We start from the raw sequence: 18,328 nt of genomic DNA, 5'->3' as shown, positions 1-18,328 counted from the left end.
TGCAATATATATATTAAAAAGTTGAAATTCCCACATTATTTGATTCGTTAAAAATTGTTTGAAAATTATAACCCATAATGGGAAAATATTGAGATTAAAAACGCAAACATCTCCTGACCTTTTCTGTTTGTTTTTTTTTGTCATAGAAGAGTCTCATTACACAATGGTCTGGTCTACTAAGTTTACAAAAAATAAATCGAATTCTTGGTTTACATGAGGGTGCTTGAGTACGCTACCTACCCATCCAAACTCTAAACCCAACCAAGTTAATAGCTGCTAATAGAAAACCTATATTTGAACGACTATTTGTGTTTGTTTTATTATTATTTCCCCTTTCCAATTATTTCTTTTTTTATTAATCCATTTCACATACTTCCGACCTCTTACCCCCTCCCCCCTCCCCCGCCAAGCGTACATTCCTGAGAATTCCTGGCAAACGAATTGTACTCACTTTCCATGGTGAACTTGTTGAGTTCGTTGAGCAGACGGGGCACCAGGTGTGTCCCAGCCTCCTTGTCCTTCAGGTAGGTGATTCTGTCCACTAGGTCCACGCACACCTGGTTCATGCCGTCCACGTACTCACACACGGCCTTAGGGCGGAGAGTGGACGCGAAGGCGCTCCGGCTTCGTCGCCAGTACTCTTTCTCACTGCAAGGGGAGACAACAATTACATACATGACTAAGTGTTCCTATGTTGGTGAAACTATGATTGGAGAAAAGACTTAACATCCTAATGTTGGTAAAGCAATAGATAGAAATATGACTTAGTATTTAAATGTAGGTAAAATAATAATTTGAGAAATGACTTTAAATATGGCTAAATAAACAATAACAGAAACCACTTTAAAAAGATCTCCAGGTTTTATACTAGGAGCACACTATCTTAATTGATATCATTCCAATACTGTCGCAAATGATATGATTAAATCTGTAATTGTCTAAACAGTGGAATGTCTTTACTGCGTGAACATTCTGAACATATTTTTTATTATCTACCATTTTTACACAACTAAAACAGACAAAAACACTATATCCTCATGCATACAAACTTTCTTATAATTATCACTTCTGATACAAAGAACACTATACCTACATTCTTTATTATCATTAAGAAAAAAAAACCACACACACACCAAAATTAGACTTGAACCACCAGTTATACAACTCATATATTTAAAATATTTTGCAAAATTTTACAAAAACAAGTTCCATTTTTTTTGCTCCAATTTTTAAAATATGTGACTTCAAAAAAAAAAAAAAAAAAAAAAACGTGTGTACACCTGAAACGCACGGTGCTGCCCCCTGGCGGTGTTTATATGTTTAGATTCTCCCACTGGTGAGTACCGTTCACCCACGTGCATCACAGCGGTGAACCCCTGGCATTCCAGAAATCTTTGCCCCTAAACTGTCGACTCATCTTCCCCACCTTGCGCTGCTACCTGTGCCACCATTTATTGGCCTACCTGTGCCACTATACATTGCCTACCTGTGCCACTATACATTGCCTACCTGTGCCACTATACATTGCCTACTTGTGCCACTCTATATTGCCTACCTGTGCCACTATACATTGCCTACCAGTGCCACTATACATTGCCTACCTGTGCCACCATCTATTAACCTACCTGTGCCACCCTACATTTACTACCTGTGCTACTTTACATTGCCTACCTGTGCCACTCTATATTGCCTACCAGTGCCACTATACATTGCCTACCTGTGCCACTTTACATTGCCTACCTGTGCCACTCTATATTGCCTACCAGTGCCACTATACACTACCTACCTGTGCCGCTTTTCATTGCCTACCTGTGCCACTCTATATTGCCTACCATACACTGCTACCTGTCCCACTTGTATTGCCTACCTAACCCACAATACATCGCCCACCATACAACCTTTCAATCAGTTAAGATAAATTCATGGTTAATGTTAGCGTCAAATAGTGGTAGGTAGTTTTTTTTTAAATTTAGTCCTTTGAAATTCTGTCATTATGTTTTGTGGGAACTTTTCTCAAACTCATAGCGATGCGTGGTATGGGTCTAGCTTACAGAGGCGTAGCTAGGGGAGGGCGGGGAGGGCGGCCGCCCCGGGCGCCGACCCTAGGGGGGCGCCAAAAGGGGTAGAAAAAAAAATTAAAAGCTCATTTTAAGCTGCAGTTTTGAATTATAAACAGTCAAAGTAAAGTAATTGAACGGCCGAGAGCCTTTGCATACTGATTTAACTGTTTTCTACCTTGATTGTGTAACTGTAAAACATATATCTTTAAGAAACAGTGACCGGAAAAACCGCTTTCCAGCTTTCCTCGATGGGGGGAGGGGGGCGCTTTTTCGAAGACTAAAATCGGAAAAATTCACACCTGATTAAGGAATAAATAACAGATATCACTCAGAAAAGTAACACATTGAACTAAAGCGTATTTTACGATTGTGTAACATAAAAAAGAGTTAGTGACGTTTAAAATCCGCTCTACCATTTTTGTCCAAGATGGTGGGGCGCTTTTTCACTAACAAAAATCGCAGGATTTGTACTGGATCGGTTGCTAGATAACTCTTTTAACACTTAGAAAAGAAATAAATTGTATTAACACTTAATGTACGATTTCACTACCCAGTTTTGCTAAGTAATAACGTGACTGGTTCTTACTACGATTCTTACGATTCTCTCAACTTGATCGTGATAGATCAGATACTTTTACTTGATTGCATTACATCTTGCCTGGATCACTGCATTAAAGAGAAATAAATATAACGGATTCTTGTATCGCTATCCGATCAGTAAAATAGCAGACTGTCGGAGCGGGTGGACAGGAAGCGACACTTTTTGCCAAAATTTTTATTATTACTTTGTTCAACCTAACTGATAATTCAAAATTGCAATATTTGCCTACTATTATCGAAATTGTTCTAAAGACACGACCAAAAGTACACCAAATAAGGCTTGCACCTTCAACAAAATACACTCTAAAGCAGTGGTTCTTAACTTTTTGGAGTACCGAACCCCACCAGTTTTAAATGCGCAATCACCGAACCCTCCTTAATCGTCCACAATGACAAAATCCGATCGTGAATCCTATGAGTCGGGCGTGTGTCTTGACCTCCACGGAAGCCCTGAGACTGAATTACCGAACCTCTCGGGTTCGATGGAGCCCACTGTTCTAAGCTCTTTTGATTTTCTACTTTTTATTTGTTTCGGCATCTTAAGGTGAATTTAATTGGCATCCAGTGAAGTTTTAGGGAACGACAATCAGCGTAATTGTTAATTTTTTTCCAGACTGTCGCACACACAAACACACGCGCATATATATATATATATATATATTATATATATATATATATATATATATATATATATATATATATATATATATATATATATATATATATATATATATATATATATATATATATATATATATATATATATATATATATATATATATATATATATATATGGGGGGCGCCTAACTGAAAGTTCGCCCCGGGCGCCGGGAGGGGTCGCTACGCCTCTGCTAGCTTATTCAGACAAAATATGGTAAAATATGACCGAAAAGTTATAATAAACTCTAGCACTCTTGAAAATTTTGGCTTAAATGTTAATTCTAAAATCTGGCATCGTTTGGCCAGGAAGAAATTATAAATCTGGCATTTCTTATTCAAAAAAATTTTTGGTCGGAAAGTAAAGATAAAAATCTGGCTACTTTTGTTCGGATAGTAATGATAAAAAATCTGGCTACTTTTGTTCGGATAGTAATGATAAAAATCTGGCTACTTTTGTTCGGAAAGTAATGATAAAATCTGGCAATCTTTGATGATCAAAGCAAGAGAATCATACCCTGCATGATAGTAGTGTTTTACAAGCCATATGGCAGAACACGTTGTCAGCAAATACAGCCATGGTGAGCGAAGGAGAGCGAGAAGACGGAAAATAAACACTTGTTCTTTAGATCACGTGCTTAAGATGTCGTTCTTTAGATCAAGGCGCATGTCCACAAATAAATAATGGAAGGGGGTGGGCGAAAGGCGATAAAACAAGAAACACATCGACGGTATAAATATCAATAAATTATTGCGAAAAACAGCGTGTACCATGCAAATGCTAGCGGTATATATGCACATAACATTAGTAGTACACACAGCGTTACAAGGGGACAAACACAACACCACAACAGAACAGAACACACAATATCAGAAGGGAACAAACACAACACCACATACAACATCAGCGGGAACAAACACAACACCACACACAAAATCAGCGGGAAAAAACACAACACCACACACAACATCAGCGGGAACAAACACAACACCACACACAACATCAGCGGGAACAAACACAACATTACACACAAAATTTGAAGGAAACAACCACAACACCACACACAACATCAGAAGGGAACAACCACAACACCACACACAACATCAGCGGGAACAACCACAACACCACACACAACATCAGAGGGAAAAAACACAACACCACACACAACATCAGAGGGAAAAAACACAACACCACACACAACATCAGAAGGGAACAACCACAACACCACACACAATATCAACAGGGAACAAACACAACACCACAGCAGTACACACACCATCAAAGAAACGCACACACTCCCATGACACGTCGATCGTATTTCGGATGGCGGTGTCGACTGGCCATTCAAGGCGGGCCCGGGCGACAAATTCAATGAAAGCTGGCCCAGGTTTGTGGGGTTGTGTCGGTGGTTGAATCAGGTCACGCGATACCCCCTCTACCCCCCCCCCTCCTGCCTTTACAGATACACAATTTTTAGTGCGACAGGGGTACAGTAAATAATTAGAGGAGTTAACACGTCCCTCAATCATTTAAAATTAACGCGACATTGCAGGGCAGATTGGAAGGGTTCTGTGATATAAAAAATATTGACCTGAGATGTGTAAATCAAATGTTACAGCACGTAAATTTTCTGCTCTCGACGGGGACGGATAAATCAAGTCACGTGATGTTATAAATAACCTATGTAAAGTGCTTGAAATATATACATCACTTCCATTCTGGGGGTCAGAGTTCACTTAACTCAAGTCTTCTGAACGTGTGACGTCATGAGACCTCAAGGTATCTTTTTGGTGACTTTAGTTTGAAATTAAAAAAAAAAAATTTAAACTTCTTTTTATAAGAATGGGTTCTTTTTCGCCTTTAAAATAGAAGTTCAAATCTTTTAAAAAATATTTCGGCGGAAAAGAAATGAAATAAATAACGGCAGAAATTCCAAAAACTCTTTCAGCCTTGACCTTTGTTTCCATGCCTTGTCTTTTTAGAAGAACACTTAAAAATCATACAACAACAAAAAATCGTGCCCCCCCCCCCCCTGGATCGCATTAGCAAGAACAGAAGGTAGTAATCCCTCCTCCAATTTGTAACGTCTTTGATGTCTTTAGCAAGGTGGACGATAAAAAATAACGAAAACGTCATTTACCTAATACCAGTGCCTGTGGTCGACTGATTTGGTCGCACATATCACTCACCAATTTGACACAGGTTCAAAGACAAGGGAACTTGCAGGACGCAATGTTTTTATCAAGTTCATTTTGAGAGCGTTACCATAGACAAGTCTTTAACTCATATGTGTTTGTTTTTCTGTTGATTCGCGTTAGTTTGTTGACACAAAAATGTTTATAATAATCTAAACCAACTTTTAAAACAAATCTTTGCATCGACTTGTTTAATTTCTGTTACCCCCCCCCCCCCCCCCCACACACACACACATCCCTACCCCCTCGCAAACACGCATAGTAGTATCGAAAATTCCATAAGAACCACATTCCTGAGCAAAAAAAAAAATTTTTTTTACAGCGGATACAATAAAAATATAAATGGATTACATATAAAAAGTTACAAATGGGAAAACTAAACCCAAAATGCTTTGGTCATTTTCGTATAACTATAAGAGCAACTCAAAAATCTTCACGCGTGAAAATCAAACGATCTATTTTTCAGACTACTGGTATGTTGGCGAAAAAAAAATATCTCCCCAAAACCACGGAGTTCTGCGCAGCGCCGTCCTGTTTTTCTATAATCAACTTTGCACTGGCTAGAACCCCGAGAGTTCGCCAAGTGCGCAGGGACGTTCCAATGAACGGTGCAGCACCGTGCCAGGAGGGTGGTGCCTTCTATCTTACCCCTCGGGGTGGATTTTTTTTTTTTTTTGGTGCGTGTTTATGTTTCTTATGTCTGTCATACATTTCTGTCTGTGGCCCCGCGATAATGCAGGTCTGAGCTATCACACCGGGTTAATGTAAATCTATCTCGGTTGCAAGGCGTTTCAGATGTAACGTTTTGTAAGCCATTAACCGCGGTGGGCCCACCCACCCACCCCCATGTAGCAACTTGTATTTTTTTTCCGTGGAGGGGGTGGGGGGTGATGTTTACATGTTTTAGATGTTGCCGCTTTATTTTGGTCTGCAACTTATCAGATAAACTTGGTCAATACCTGGTGGGTAGTGCTCAAGTACATTTTCTCAATCATTTTGTGGGTTTTTTTTTAGGATCGTGGGCATCTCATAGATTTAATTACCAGGGGTGGCAAGAATTCTAAGGAAGAAGTGGATGATTTTTTTTTTTGGGGGGGGGGGGGTTGTTTACGTGTATAGAAATCTGCCCCCCCCCCCCTCCCCCTCTTTAAAAAAAAACACGAGACAGCGTGGTATTTATATTGAGAAATTATTGCGAGAAACAACCAGAGATAACAAAGAATGGAGCAGATCAAGAAAAAACTCTGTTCTTTATTGGGGGGGGGGGGGGGGGCTTGTACATTTGTTTTTAACTGGAGATCTCCTTTTAAGATTATCGAATCAATTGTGTTTTAATGACTTTATAGATTCCCAATGTTAAGACAAAATCTATTAACGAGAATGTTTTTTGCCCTCTTTCATCAACAGCGTGTGGTTTTATTTTATTTTTTTGTTTTACATTTCCGTTACAGTTTTTTAGGGGACGGCGTGGTCGAATGGTAGAGCTTACGACTGCTTGCCCGAGAGTTCGGATCCCGAGCTCTGAAGGGCGAACTTTTCCCAACCCAGCTCTGATTGTTACCTGACTAAAGTTAGCGAAACCAAGGCATGCCAATAGCCAGTGCGCTCTTCGGCTAAATTTGTTTTTTTTTCTTCAAAAATACACCTTGTCTCGTGCAGTATTATCTCCTACAAAACCAGACTAAACCTTTTTTATTTTAATTTTATGTTTTCACATAAGCCCGCTAAATCAACACTAAAGATTGCTAGAATATTTCTCGATAAACATACAGACTTTAATTCCCTTTATTATAACCTCCCCTGAAATTTTTAGATAACAAGGGCCGAGCCCTTTGTCTTGAAGATATTTTTTTTAACAGCTCGCAGACACTCGGCTTAAATTTACACCGGTTAAATATCTTGCCATATCATAACTCGCCGTTATCTTTAATCTACGCGTGTAAGAATAACTATAACGTTAAAAGCCCGAGGTAAATGGTGCGTAACATAAAATTACGGCCTGGAGATGATGCGATAACATACGGAGTTATTCTGGAAGGAATAAAAAAAAAAATGTGTACAATGTACGCTACAGTAGCGGAGTGATGAGAGATAGGCTCGTGTTTCTGTAGGGGGGGTAAAGGCTATGCGGGCTTGTGATAAATTAATCAGAGACCTACACATTGTTGGAGTGACGGGCTTCGGGACAAGTTTTAAGAGAATCAAGATACATGCATTGTTAAACGGCTCCTTCTTAGCTATTCCTAAACGGCTCACATTAGACACTTCCATACGGCTCTCTGTACACCCCATGAATGCCTCCCATTTGGCTATAATATACGTCTCTCTGTAGACCCCAAAATGGCTCCCGTTAGCCCCCAATATACGGCTATATGTAGACCCCAAAATGGCTCCCACTAGACCGTAGCATAATGCTCCTCTCGTCATAACACTCGTCATTTACATGACACTGGGCCCCACTAGATCCTAGAGTATGGCTCCCAATAGATCTTAGAGTATGGCTCCCATTAGTGCCCAACAGACGGCTCCGTTAAATCCTCAACGGCTCGCAGCACCCCCTAACTCGGCCCCCATCAGATCCGTGACCACGGCCCCCATATATGAACAAAAGTCAGGCGGGACCTATTTTATAGAAAAGCACCCAATACGGTAATGTCCATCCACTTCCTGAAACTGTCCCAAAAACCACACTGACCCAAGCCTCAGGGATTCTCACCTGGTCATTAGCCCGCCCCTTCTGTTCCTCAGGTTGTTGTACAGGACCCATGACTCGTAGGGAGGCCGGGAGGGATATTTGCCCTCCTTCCTCAGGATCTCCTCCATCAGAGCCGGGTCAGCCACGGCTACATTGTGCCTGGGCCCGAACTGTTCACGGAAGATTTTACCAAACTCCTTGTGTCTTCGTCTCTGTTAGGAAAAAAAAGACAACACTTTGTTATTTATTTTGTCAAGCTTGCTGCACAAAGTGAAACATTTTGTAAAAATAAAATGTCGCATTTTAGAATTCTTTATTTACTGAGGAGATTCTATTTTGGGAAGGGGTCCGTATATAAAGTTGTCTTCATCGGAAAAGTGTAGAATAATTTAAAGACACTGAACGCGTTTCTTAACATTTTATAAACATTTTTTATCTAAAAAAAAAGCATAAACATACACTTAGCTACTTATTTTAAAAATACTTAAGCAGTATTTCATTGAGTCCACTCAGCTTTAATGGGTACCTGACATGAGTCAGGGAGAGTAAAGCATTAATAAATAATATCAAGCATTTTATAAATGTTCTAATATGTTTTTGATGTATCCTTCGACAGATTATTATAAAGTGCATGTTCACCTATCAGCCTTTCAATCGCGAGAAGTATTAAGTTATAAAACCCCATCACTTTTAAATGCTTATCTCTGAACACCCATATCGCACGCGACTGTAAAATAAGTCTAGAAACTTTTTCCCCAACTTGGTAAACAAACTGTAGCAAAGGGTATCTCGGAGAGAGGGGTGAGGGGGGTGAGACTCCTTTGTCTGCGTTACTGTCGGGAATTTGAGAACCAGCGTTCTGGCGCATAAAGTGTGCACTTCTAATGCACTCAAGAAGGCGTCAACTTCGGTGCGCCGCGCAACAGCTCAAATGACATTAGAGACACGTAACCCGCGGTAATGCCCGCGTGCTGCCCTCGCGACGTTTAGCTCGAGAAGGGCTAAAAATAACTTTATAAATACAATTTGTCGTTCATTCATTCAACACTCGAAAATGTATACCCGGTCCCGGACTGCCGGCATCGAGTGCCGGCGTATATCAACTCCATCCGAGTCAACCGGTCCTGCGCGGTTCATTGCGTGCGAATGATCAAAATAAAATTACGCGCGGACGTCGCAGACAATGGGAGCCGGGACGGGCCACTGAGGGTGCCGGGTCGGTGAATGGAAGGGAGGGGGGGGGGGGGGGGGTTGAGACACTCGCCAGACGCCTCACGTTTTACTTGGGGTTATTTACCACCCCCCCCCACCCCGTTATCCCTCACCACCACCCCCTACCCCTCCCACCCAAAACGAAAGATGGCGAAAACAATTTTTATTCGTCAGGACGAAATTGGCTATACACTATACTGTAGGCCTACATTGCATTTTTTTATTTGTTTATTTTAAAGTTGGTATAGACGATATCAAAAGAGATAGGTTCTAATTAATGAGAACTATTTCATACATTTGTTTTTGCATTCTCAAAGTGTTAACAGTTTCTTCGAAATTTAATAAACAGCATATTTGCTTTTTTTTTTTTTAAAAAAAAACAGGATTTCAAATCTAATTTTATATTGAAACGGCAGATTCATAACTGTGGAAATATTTTTTTTTCCAGAAAGAAACTTAAAAATTGTGTTAAGACTTGTTTTTATATTGTGTGAGTCAATACTCAATTGAAACTCGTCCCGTGGTAAAAAGAAAATTGTTAGTTCCTACGTCTCATTATGTCGCAGTATTCACCCCTTTGGCTGCGCACCGCGAGTGTTTGCACTATGGTGCGCAGCGTCACCGAAAACACCAGGAAGGCGAAGCGCAGCGTCGCACTGGCGCCGTGTGTGTTGACATTGATTCAATAATTTACAATACTTGAAGCGGGCAGACCGCGAGCTCAAGTAGCGAGAGAATTGACACTAGCGTTGACCATAGAGGCGCTAGTCACTCGGAAACGCAAAGGGAAGAAAATGTTAATGCTGTGAAAATATTATCAACATCGACACAAAGAAAAGTTACAAAAATGTCTTTTTTTTTTTTAAATATCTGTTTTTCGTTAGGTTTTCTGAAACAGATATAGATCTAGACATAGATTCTATAGATCTACATTATTTTATCACTCTAAGCATACTCCTATACTTATGTAACAATGCTTGCCTTAGGGCTAGATCATGGATTAGTCTTGGGTTTCTGAATCTTGATAATTTATTTGTATTCTATTTGTTAAAATCGATATACAGATTATATATATATATATATATATATATATATATATATATATATATATATATATATATATATATATATATATATATATATATATATATATATATATATGGATGCGGCTCGAAAAGAACACATTTTCCGGTGAACTTTACAAATTATAAACTAATAAGTCGAAGTTATTTTTCCAGTACTACATTTTAAACTTCCCAACACTATCTGATTTAGAGAGTGCGGTACCAAGTGATTAACTCTATGTTTGTTGTGTATTTTAGATTTTTAAGCTCTAATTATCAGAGCTAATATTTTTATCCCCCCCCCCCCCCCGCTCTCCCTAATCATAGATATACATTAATATCAAACTATTTTTAGGCGTAATGACCCTCTATCCTCGGTTCTTGACCCCCCGAACCCCCTGTCCTATTGTTCATACAACAAATACTGTTCTGTGTGTGGTAGATGTCGGTAACGTTTGACGGGGAAAGATAAAATTGTATAACGAGAAGTTTAAAGATAAGTTTACGCTCGCGCTGATCGTATCGCCCGAAGAGTTGAAACACCAAAACAAAAGGGGGACTGTTGGGGAGAACAATCAAGGGAACTAACTCCTCGAATACAAACAAGGGAACCAACTCGCCAGATGAGCCGCTTGCGTATCTTTTTATCCACCCAGAAAATCGGATACCTTTTCCACCACAACAATGCGTCTTTGTGTCATTGGCACAGATTCACCATTCATCTAAAAGGGGCTGTCTCTCCCCACAAATTAGTGGTCACTGGTGTTAACTGGCGAGGGGGCGCAACCCCACCCGATAACATTCGTACAGAGTTACGCCTGGGCTATTAATCTTACCCCGCTGGTTTTTCGTTTGGATTACGTCTCAGCTGCTACTCATTAACCAATTCACATTGATGGCGATCAGCACCCCCATCCCCTTTTCTCACCCTCCCTTCCATCCCGCCCTATTGAGTTCACGTCGAGTTGATAGCACGTTATACTACGTCATGGAGAGTTGTTTTAATAAGTTCGTTTCGTTTCGTTGTTTGGCTGGGGTTTTTAGATATAAGACAAAGACACAAAATTGTGTCACATTGTTTGTTTACTGTATAGGGGCTATACATGTGCTTTAGAAAAAAAAAAGTCAATGTTCAGCAGGTGAAATAATTTTAGCCTCGGTGTGACGTCGAATCTAGATAACTTGACAACAAATGTTCTATTTAATTATAACTCAGCTGTATACTCAATGAGAATATAACTCATTGAAGAGTGTTGCTACCAACGAAATACTAAGCTGATGCGATATAACTAAGTCAGAGAGATATTGTGCATTGTATTAATTCATTTCGTGAAATTCTATCCACACAGCTTATGTAGCTATTTACACACTATGTTTTTATTTTTATTTTAGATTATCTTACTTTTATTGTATTTTTTTTCTGATAAATAAATCTGGGGTGGGGGTCAATGAGCCAGCCCCCCCTCCCCCCTCACATACCCGCCTAGCCTGAAAGGTTTTCGGCCCTGCAACAGTGCCCTAAATACCAGACCCCGGGTGCTCGAAGTTGGCTTTCATTTTAAGACGAGATTTCTGGGTAAACAAGATGGACGCAAGCCAACATTGTTGGGTAATATGATGAATGTTTTAAAACGTTCTGAACGATTTTTTAAAAACTATTTGTTTTTGTTTTTTCCGTTATTGTATTCTTGTTTGCATTCTTTAAGTTGTTGTAAACGCAATCTTGCTTTAATTTACAAGATAAAATTACTTTTTCAAATCTAAATTATTTTGATGAGAGATAAAAAGTCTTATTGTTTACAATTTTTTTTTATTTTTTGTAGTTTTTAAACTTGTTCACAGAAGAGGTGTGCGCTAATGAGACAGTTCTAGGTAAAAGTTTATGTGGGGGAAAAAATTGTTTGAAACTATAGTTTCTTAACTATTTTCTTTTTCTTTTTAAAAAATGTAATGGAATTCTTTCTGTCATGTTTAAAAACTTCTTTACGAAATCTGGCACACGATTTTTGAAAAAAGTTCAACACATCAAAGAAACTGAATTATATTTTTTTAAACAGCTTTAATTATTATAAAAATGTAATACTTTTTAAACCCCTTGTTAACTTGACGAAGTCAATTGTTGATTTAAAGCGTTGTGTTTTTGTGATGAGATTAGACGTCACGAATGTTGAAAACAAGAGGAGGTCTTCAGACAAAATCAATTAGCCTAACCTCAAAGATGTTTGCGTTTAGATCGTTTTAAAAAGAGCGCTTAACCTCCAAGTCATATACGCTAGACCCAACTCCAACCCCTACAAGATATGTACACTAGACCCAGCACCAACAAGACATGTACACTAGACCCAGTACCAACAAGATATGTACACTAGACCCAGCTCCGACCCCTACAAGACATGTACACTAGACCCAGCTCCGACCCTCAAGACATGTACACTAGACCCAGCTCCGACCCCTACAAGACATGTACACTAGACCCAGCTCCGACCCCTACAAGACATGTACACTAGACCCAGCTCCGACCCTCAAGACATGTACACTAGACCCAGCTCCGACCCCTACAAGACATGTACACTAGACCCAGCTCCGACCCCTACAAGACATGTACACTAGACCCAGCTCCGACCCTCAAGACATGTACACTAGACCCAGCTCCGACCCCTACAAGACATGTACACTAGACCCAGCACCAACAAGACATGTACACTAGACCCAGCACCAACAAGACATGTACACTAGACCCAGCACCGACCCCTACTAGACATGTACACTAGACCCAGCACCAACAAGACATGTACACTAGACCCAGCACCAACAAGACATGTACACTAGACCCAGCTCCGACCCCTACAAGACATGTACACTAGACCCAGCTCCGACCCCTACAAGACATGTACACTAGACCCAGCACCAACAAGACATGTACACTAGACCCAGCTCCGACCCCTACAAGACATGTACACTAGACCTAGCACCAACAAGACATGTACACTAGACCCAGCACCGACCCCTACAAGACATGTACACTAGACCCAGCACCGACCCCTACAAGACATGTACACTAGACCCAGCTCCGACCCTACAAGACATGTACACTAGACCCAGCACCAACAAGATATGTACACTAGACCTAGCACCAACAAGACATGTACACTAGACCCAGCACCGACCCTTACAAGGCATGTACACTAGACCCAGCACCGACCCTTACAAGACATGTACACTAGACCCAGCACCAACAAGACATGTACACTAGACCTAGCACCAACAAGATATGTACACTAGACCCAGCACCGACCCTTACAAGGCATGTACACTAGACCCAGCTCCGACCCCTACAAGACATGTACAGTAGACCCAGCACCAACAAGACATGTACACTAGACCCAGCACCGACCCTTACAAGGCATGTACACTAGACCCAGCTCCGACCCCTACAAGACATGTACAGTAGACCCAGCACCAACAAGACATGTACACTAGACCCAGCACCGACCCTTACAAGACATGCACACTAGACCCAGCACCGACCCTTACAAGATATGTACACTAGACCCAGCACCGACCCCTACAAGGCATGTACACTAGACCCAGCACCGACCCTTACAAGGCATGTACACTAGACCCAGCACCAACAAGACATGTACACTAGACCTAGCACCAACAAGATATGTACACTAGACCCAGCACCGACCCTTACAAGGCATGTACACTAGACCCAGCACCGACCCTTACAAGGCATGTACACTAGACCCAGCTCCGACCCCTACAAGACATGTACACTAGACCCAGCACCGACCCCTACAAGACATGTACACTAGACCAAGCACCGACCCCTACAAGACATGTACACTAGACCCAGCACCTACAAAACATGTACACTAGACCCAGCTCCGACCCCTACAAGACATGTACACTAGACCCAGCTCCGACCCCTACAAGACATGTACACTAGACCCAGCTCCGACCCCTACAAGACATGTACACTAGACCCAGCTCCGACCCCAACAAAACATGTACACTAGACCCAGCTCCGACCCCAACAAGACATGTACACTAGACCCAGCACCGACCCCTACAAGACATGTACACTAGACCCAGCTCCGACCCATACAAGACATGTACACTAGACCCAGTACCAACAAGACATGTACACTAGACCCAGCTCCGACCCCTACAAGACATGTACACTAGACCCAGCTCCGACCCATACAAGACATGTACACTAGACCCAGTACCGACCCCTACAAGACATGTACACTAGACCCAGCTCCGACCCCTACAAGACATGTACACTAGACCCAGCACCAACAAGACATGTACACTAGACCCAGCACCAACAAGACATGTACACTAGACCCAGCACCAACAAGACATGTACACTAGACCCAGCACCGACCCCTACAAGACATGTACACTAGACCCAGCTCCGACCCCTACAAGACATGTACACTAGACCCAGCACCAACAAGACATGTACACTAGACCCAGCACCAACAAGACATGTACACTAGACCCAGCTCCGACCCCAACAAGACATGTACACTAGACCCAGCTCCGACCCCAACAAGACATGTACACTAGACCCAGCTCCGACCTATCCAGAGGAATGTACACTCACGCACCTCCAGTACCGAGCGATCTTTGGCACACGGTGTGAGTGCATCATCGCCTCCCCCCTCCCTGATCAACTCACCTTAAGCACGCGCACGCATGGATCTATTCTTAGTATCACTCACGCGGGTACAGAGCTCTGAACTGTAGCTCTTGTTTTTGGTCCGCCCGCCACCCGCGAAAAGCTCACAAAAAAAAAAAACTTTCTAAGTAGGAGGTTAAAAATATTCATTTTTTTTTAAATGTTTTTTTCATTTTCATTTTTTTATTTTATTTTTGGTTTTTATAATAATTTCAGATAAATAAGAAATTTTCTTTTTTTAATCGGTTACTTACAAAATGGAAGAACCAACAAAGATATTAAGGGGATTTGAGCTAGCAGGCGAGATAACGAAAATTATTTACAAATCACAGGTGGTCAAACGAAATGTCGAAATCTTTCGTGGTTTTTTTTTAATTATTCTATTTCGATATCTTTCTTACTTTTTTTGCAAATTATCAAATTTTGAAATCTTACGTGGCAATTTTTTTTTAAATTGCGAAATCAGAATTTGTCAAATTTTTTTAAAATTCTGAAATATTGAAATCATACTTGGCTTTTTTTTTAACTTACAAAATTTCGAAATTTAATTTGGTAACAAGCGTGTGATTAAAATGATAGACTGTCCTGTTTAAATTATTAGACCGTAAATTCTCTAAAAAGAAACGTTGCATTTTCCTCATTATAAGACGTCACTTATCTCTTTTACTCATGTCATTTATCAAATATTAAAAAAACAACAATTAATTGGATAATGTTATCAAAAGTCTATTTGAAATAATTAATTATTAATTAATACAAAAGATGCGTGACAGAAATGGATGAATACTTAATGTTGATTTTCGTTCCGTTAGTGACAAGCAAGAAGAAATAATTCCAATAATTCTTTTTCTTAGCTTCTCAATTTTATTATCTTTACTAAATATATCTTAGACCTAATTTCGATTCAAGAATGTGTCTTATTCGTGCTTTTGGTAAAAGAGATAAGTATAGAAGCTATACACAGCTAAGGGTTTAAGATAAGATTTTTTTTCATTAAGGATTTAAAATCAACAAAAGATTACGGAAGCGGAAATGACGCCGGCTGAAGACACAGATGTCGGAAGTTGAAACGTAACCTCTTGCACACACAAAACTTGTGAATGGATTATTTAGAGGGAAACTCCTTTAATCCCAATGGAGGGTTGTTGAAGAAATGTAAATTTACATTTATTTAAATATAGAAGCTTGCTTTTTCTTTCAATTACCACTAACATAAGCATTTTAGGTCTACCACCCGCAATATTTCACTTTGAAATATAGTTCCCAAAAAAGAAAGAAATAAAAAATTGTTATTTTTTCTTTTAAAATAGTTCCTCTTTTACAAACAGTCCCTTTTCAGTAAATGTTCCCTACAGGCAATCGCTCCCCTACCAGCAGTAGTTCCTAGGATCAAAGGTTCCCTCTGCGTCATGTTCCCTGCCAGCATAGGTTCCCTGTCAGATCGCTGACTGCCTCAACAGATAACCCCCGGCTGGCGAGCTGTTCTATTCCAAGCGACATAAAAAACGAGTTAAACATTTTTTTTTTCATGTATGCAGAATGCCTTCCTATTTGTTATCAGCAACATACTGTTTATTTCAGAGCGTTGACCTTTACCCCCTTACGTACATTAGATACACTCCAGAAGCGGTAGGTTCGCTTGACGTAGCAACACCCATAAAACCACATGTATATGACTCCGACGCACTAGAGCAGGGGTCTCCAAACTTTTCAGCCCGAGGGCCGCTTTAACTATCAAAAATCAGTTCGCGGGCCAGAGTAGAGTTTCTTCCATGCATCCTTTGGGGTGGCTGTGTCCACCGTGCCCCCCCCCCCCCCAAGAAATATAATTTATATAGACATAAAAACTATTTTAAATGCACCCCCCCCCCCTTCCAGGAGAAAAAGTCTGAAAGAAACACTGTCCAGTTGACAACACACTCAAGGTCCAAGTTTGTTCTCGTTGGGCAAACACAAAAACCCACCCGCCATTTTTTGAACTTGTCTCTTAGGAGGTCATTTGCTTGTAATTCACTGACCTCCATCTGCAGTTCATCTGGGCAACTGGTTACATTTACTTCAAATGGGTTGTGAAGCAGTCTCACTTCTTCTGTTTGAATCATAGTCAGAAAACCGTTGCTGAAACTGCAGCTGGGGATCTTCGATGATCTTACATGCAAATGATGTGGGGAACTCAGCTGTTGCTTCGGCCATGAAGACCTTGCACTGCTGAAAGTGCGAAAGTGCGTCAAGTTGTTGCCCTGTACTTGTTCCAGAAACATGGAACAGCTGTCCAGCGACTCTATTTGAGTCACAATGTTTTCATCAATGTTTGCAACACGGAGGGCAAAGGTATTTATACCCAAAGCTAGAGTTTCAAATTGTTTTGAATTTTCTGAGCAAAGTACCTCAACCACTTCTAACAAACATTTTTTTGCCGTGAACAAAGGATCTCCGCGGGCCGGATGAAAGGACCTCGCGGGCCGCATCCGGCCCGCGGGCCGTAGTTTGGAGACCCCTGCACTAGAGAGTTGAAGAGCGTGATCATGACGATCGTATTTGAGTTACTAGTCTCTGCATAATTCCTTTTATAAACGTGTCTTTTTATTTAAACAAAAAATTCCCATTGAAAATAAACGATACTAGTGGTAATTCTACCCTAATCAAATACAAGACTCGCCAAGTTCTGTGTATGTGGCGGGGTGTGGGGACGACTTACAAATATTTTATTTAAACGAGTTTATTTAAAAACAATGAAAAGAAATGCAGTGTCAATTGGTGTGTTGTTTTAGCGACTATGTTTTACTCAGTGTTGTGGGGGTGGGGGTAAAAACAAGATTACGGTCAGGATAATGGTTGGGATTACAGTCAGGAAATGGGCAAAGATTCAAGGTAGGGTTAAGGATAAAGTCAGTGTTAAGTTTACGGCAGCGATACGAGCAAAACAAAACTGGCATCTGAAAAGTCGGTTGCGAGTATTATTTAAGTACAATTAAAAAGCTCTATCATATTCGGCATGTTTTTTTTTTTCATTAAATTGAAGATATTTCATACACAAACCCACAAACTAAGATAGACAAAAAAATCTATTTTAAAAATTAGAAATTCAAAATGAGATAACCACGAAGACATTGAAATAGGAAAGCGGTAAAAAAAACTCTTTATGAATGAA

General features: G+C 40.5%; 1 protein-coding gene across 2 annotated transcripts in view; it reads right to left on the bottom strand.

Annotated features, from left to right (window-relative positions):
- Nucleotides 1-18,328, bottom strand: part of LOC131931060 (cytochrome P450 27C1) — an 86,493-nt gene that overhangs the window by 9,927 nt on the left and 58,238 nt on the right. For both annotated transcript variants that reach the window (XM_059287750.1, XM_059287751.1), the window contains exons 3-4: nt 8,230-8,420; nt 452-648 (exon numbers count right to left, since the gene is read on the bottom strand). In XM_059287750.1, coding sequence (XP_059143733.1) covers nt 452-648; nt 8,230-8,420 — 388 coding nt within the window. The remainder of the gene's footprint in view (nt 1-451; nt 649-8,229; nt 8,421-18,328) is intronic.

This window comes from Physella acuta, unplaced genomic scaffold (assembly GCF_028476545.2).
Source record: "Physella acuta isolate Inbredline_101_S28 unplaced genomic scaffold, ASM2847654v3 ptg001885l, whole genome shotgun sequence".
Taxonomy (NCBI): domain Eukaryota; kingdom Metazoa; phylum Mollusca; class Gastropoda; family Physidae; genus Physella; species Physella acuta.
Note: the sequence above shows the minus strand (reverse complement) of the source record. Positions and strands in the feature narration are given on the sequence as shown.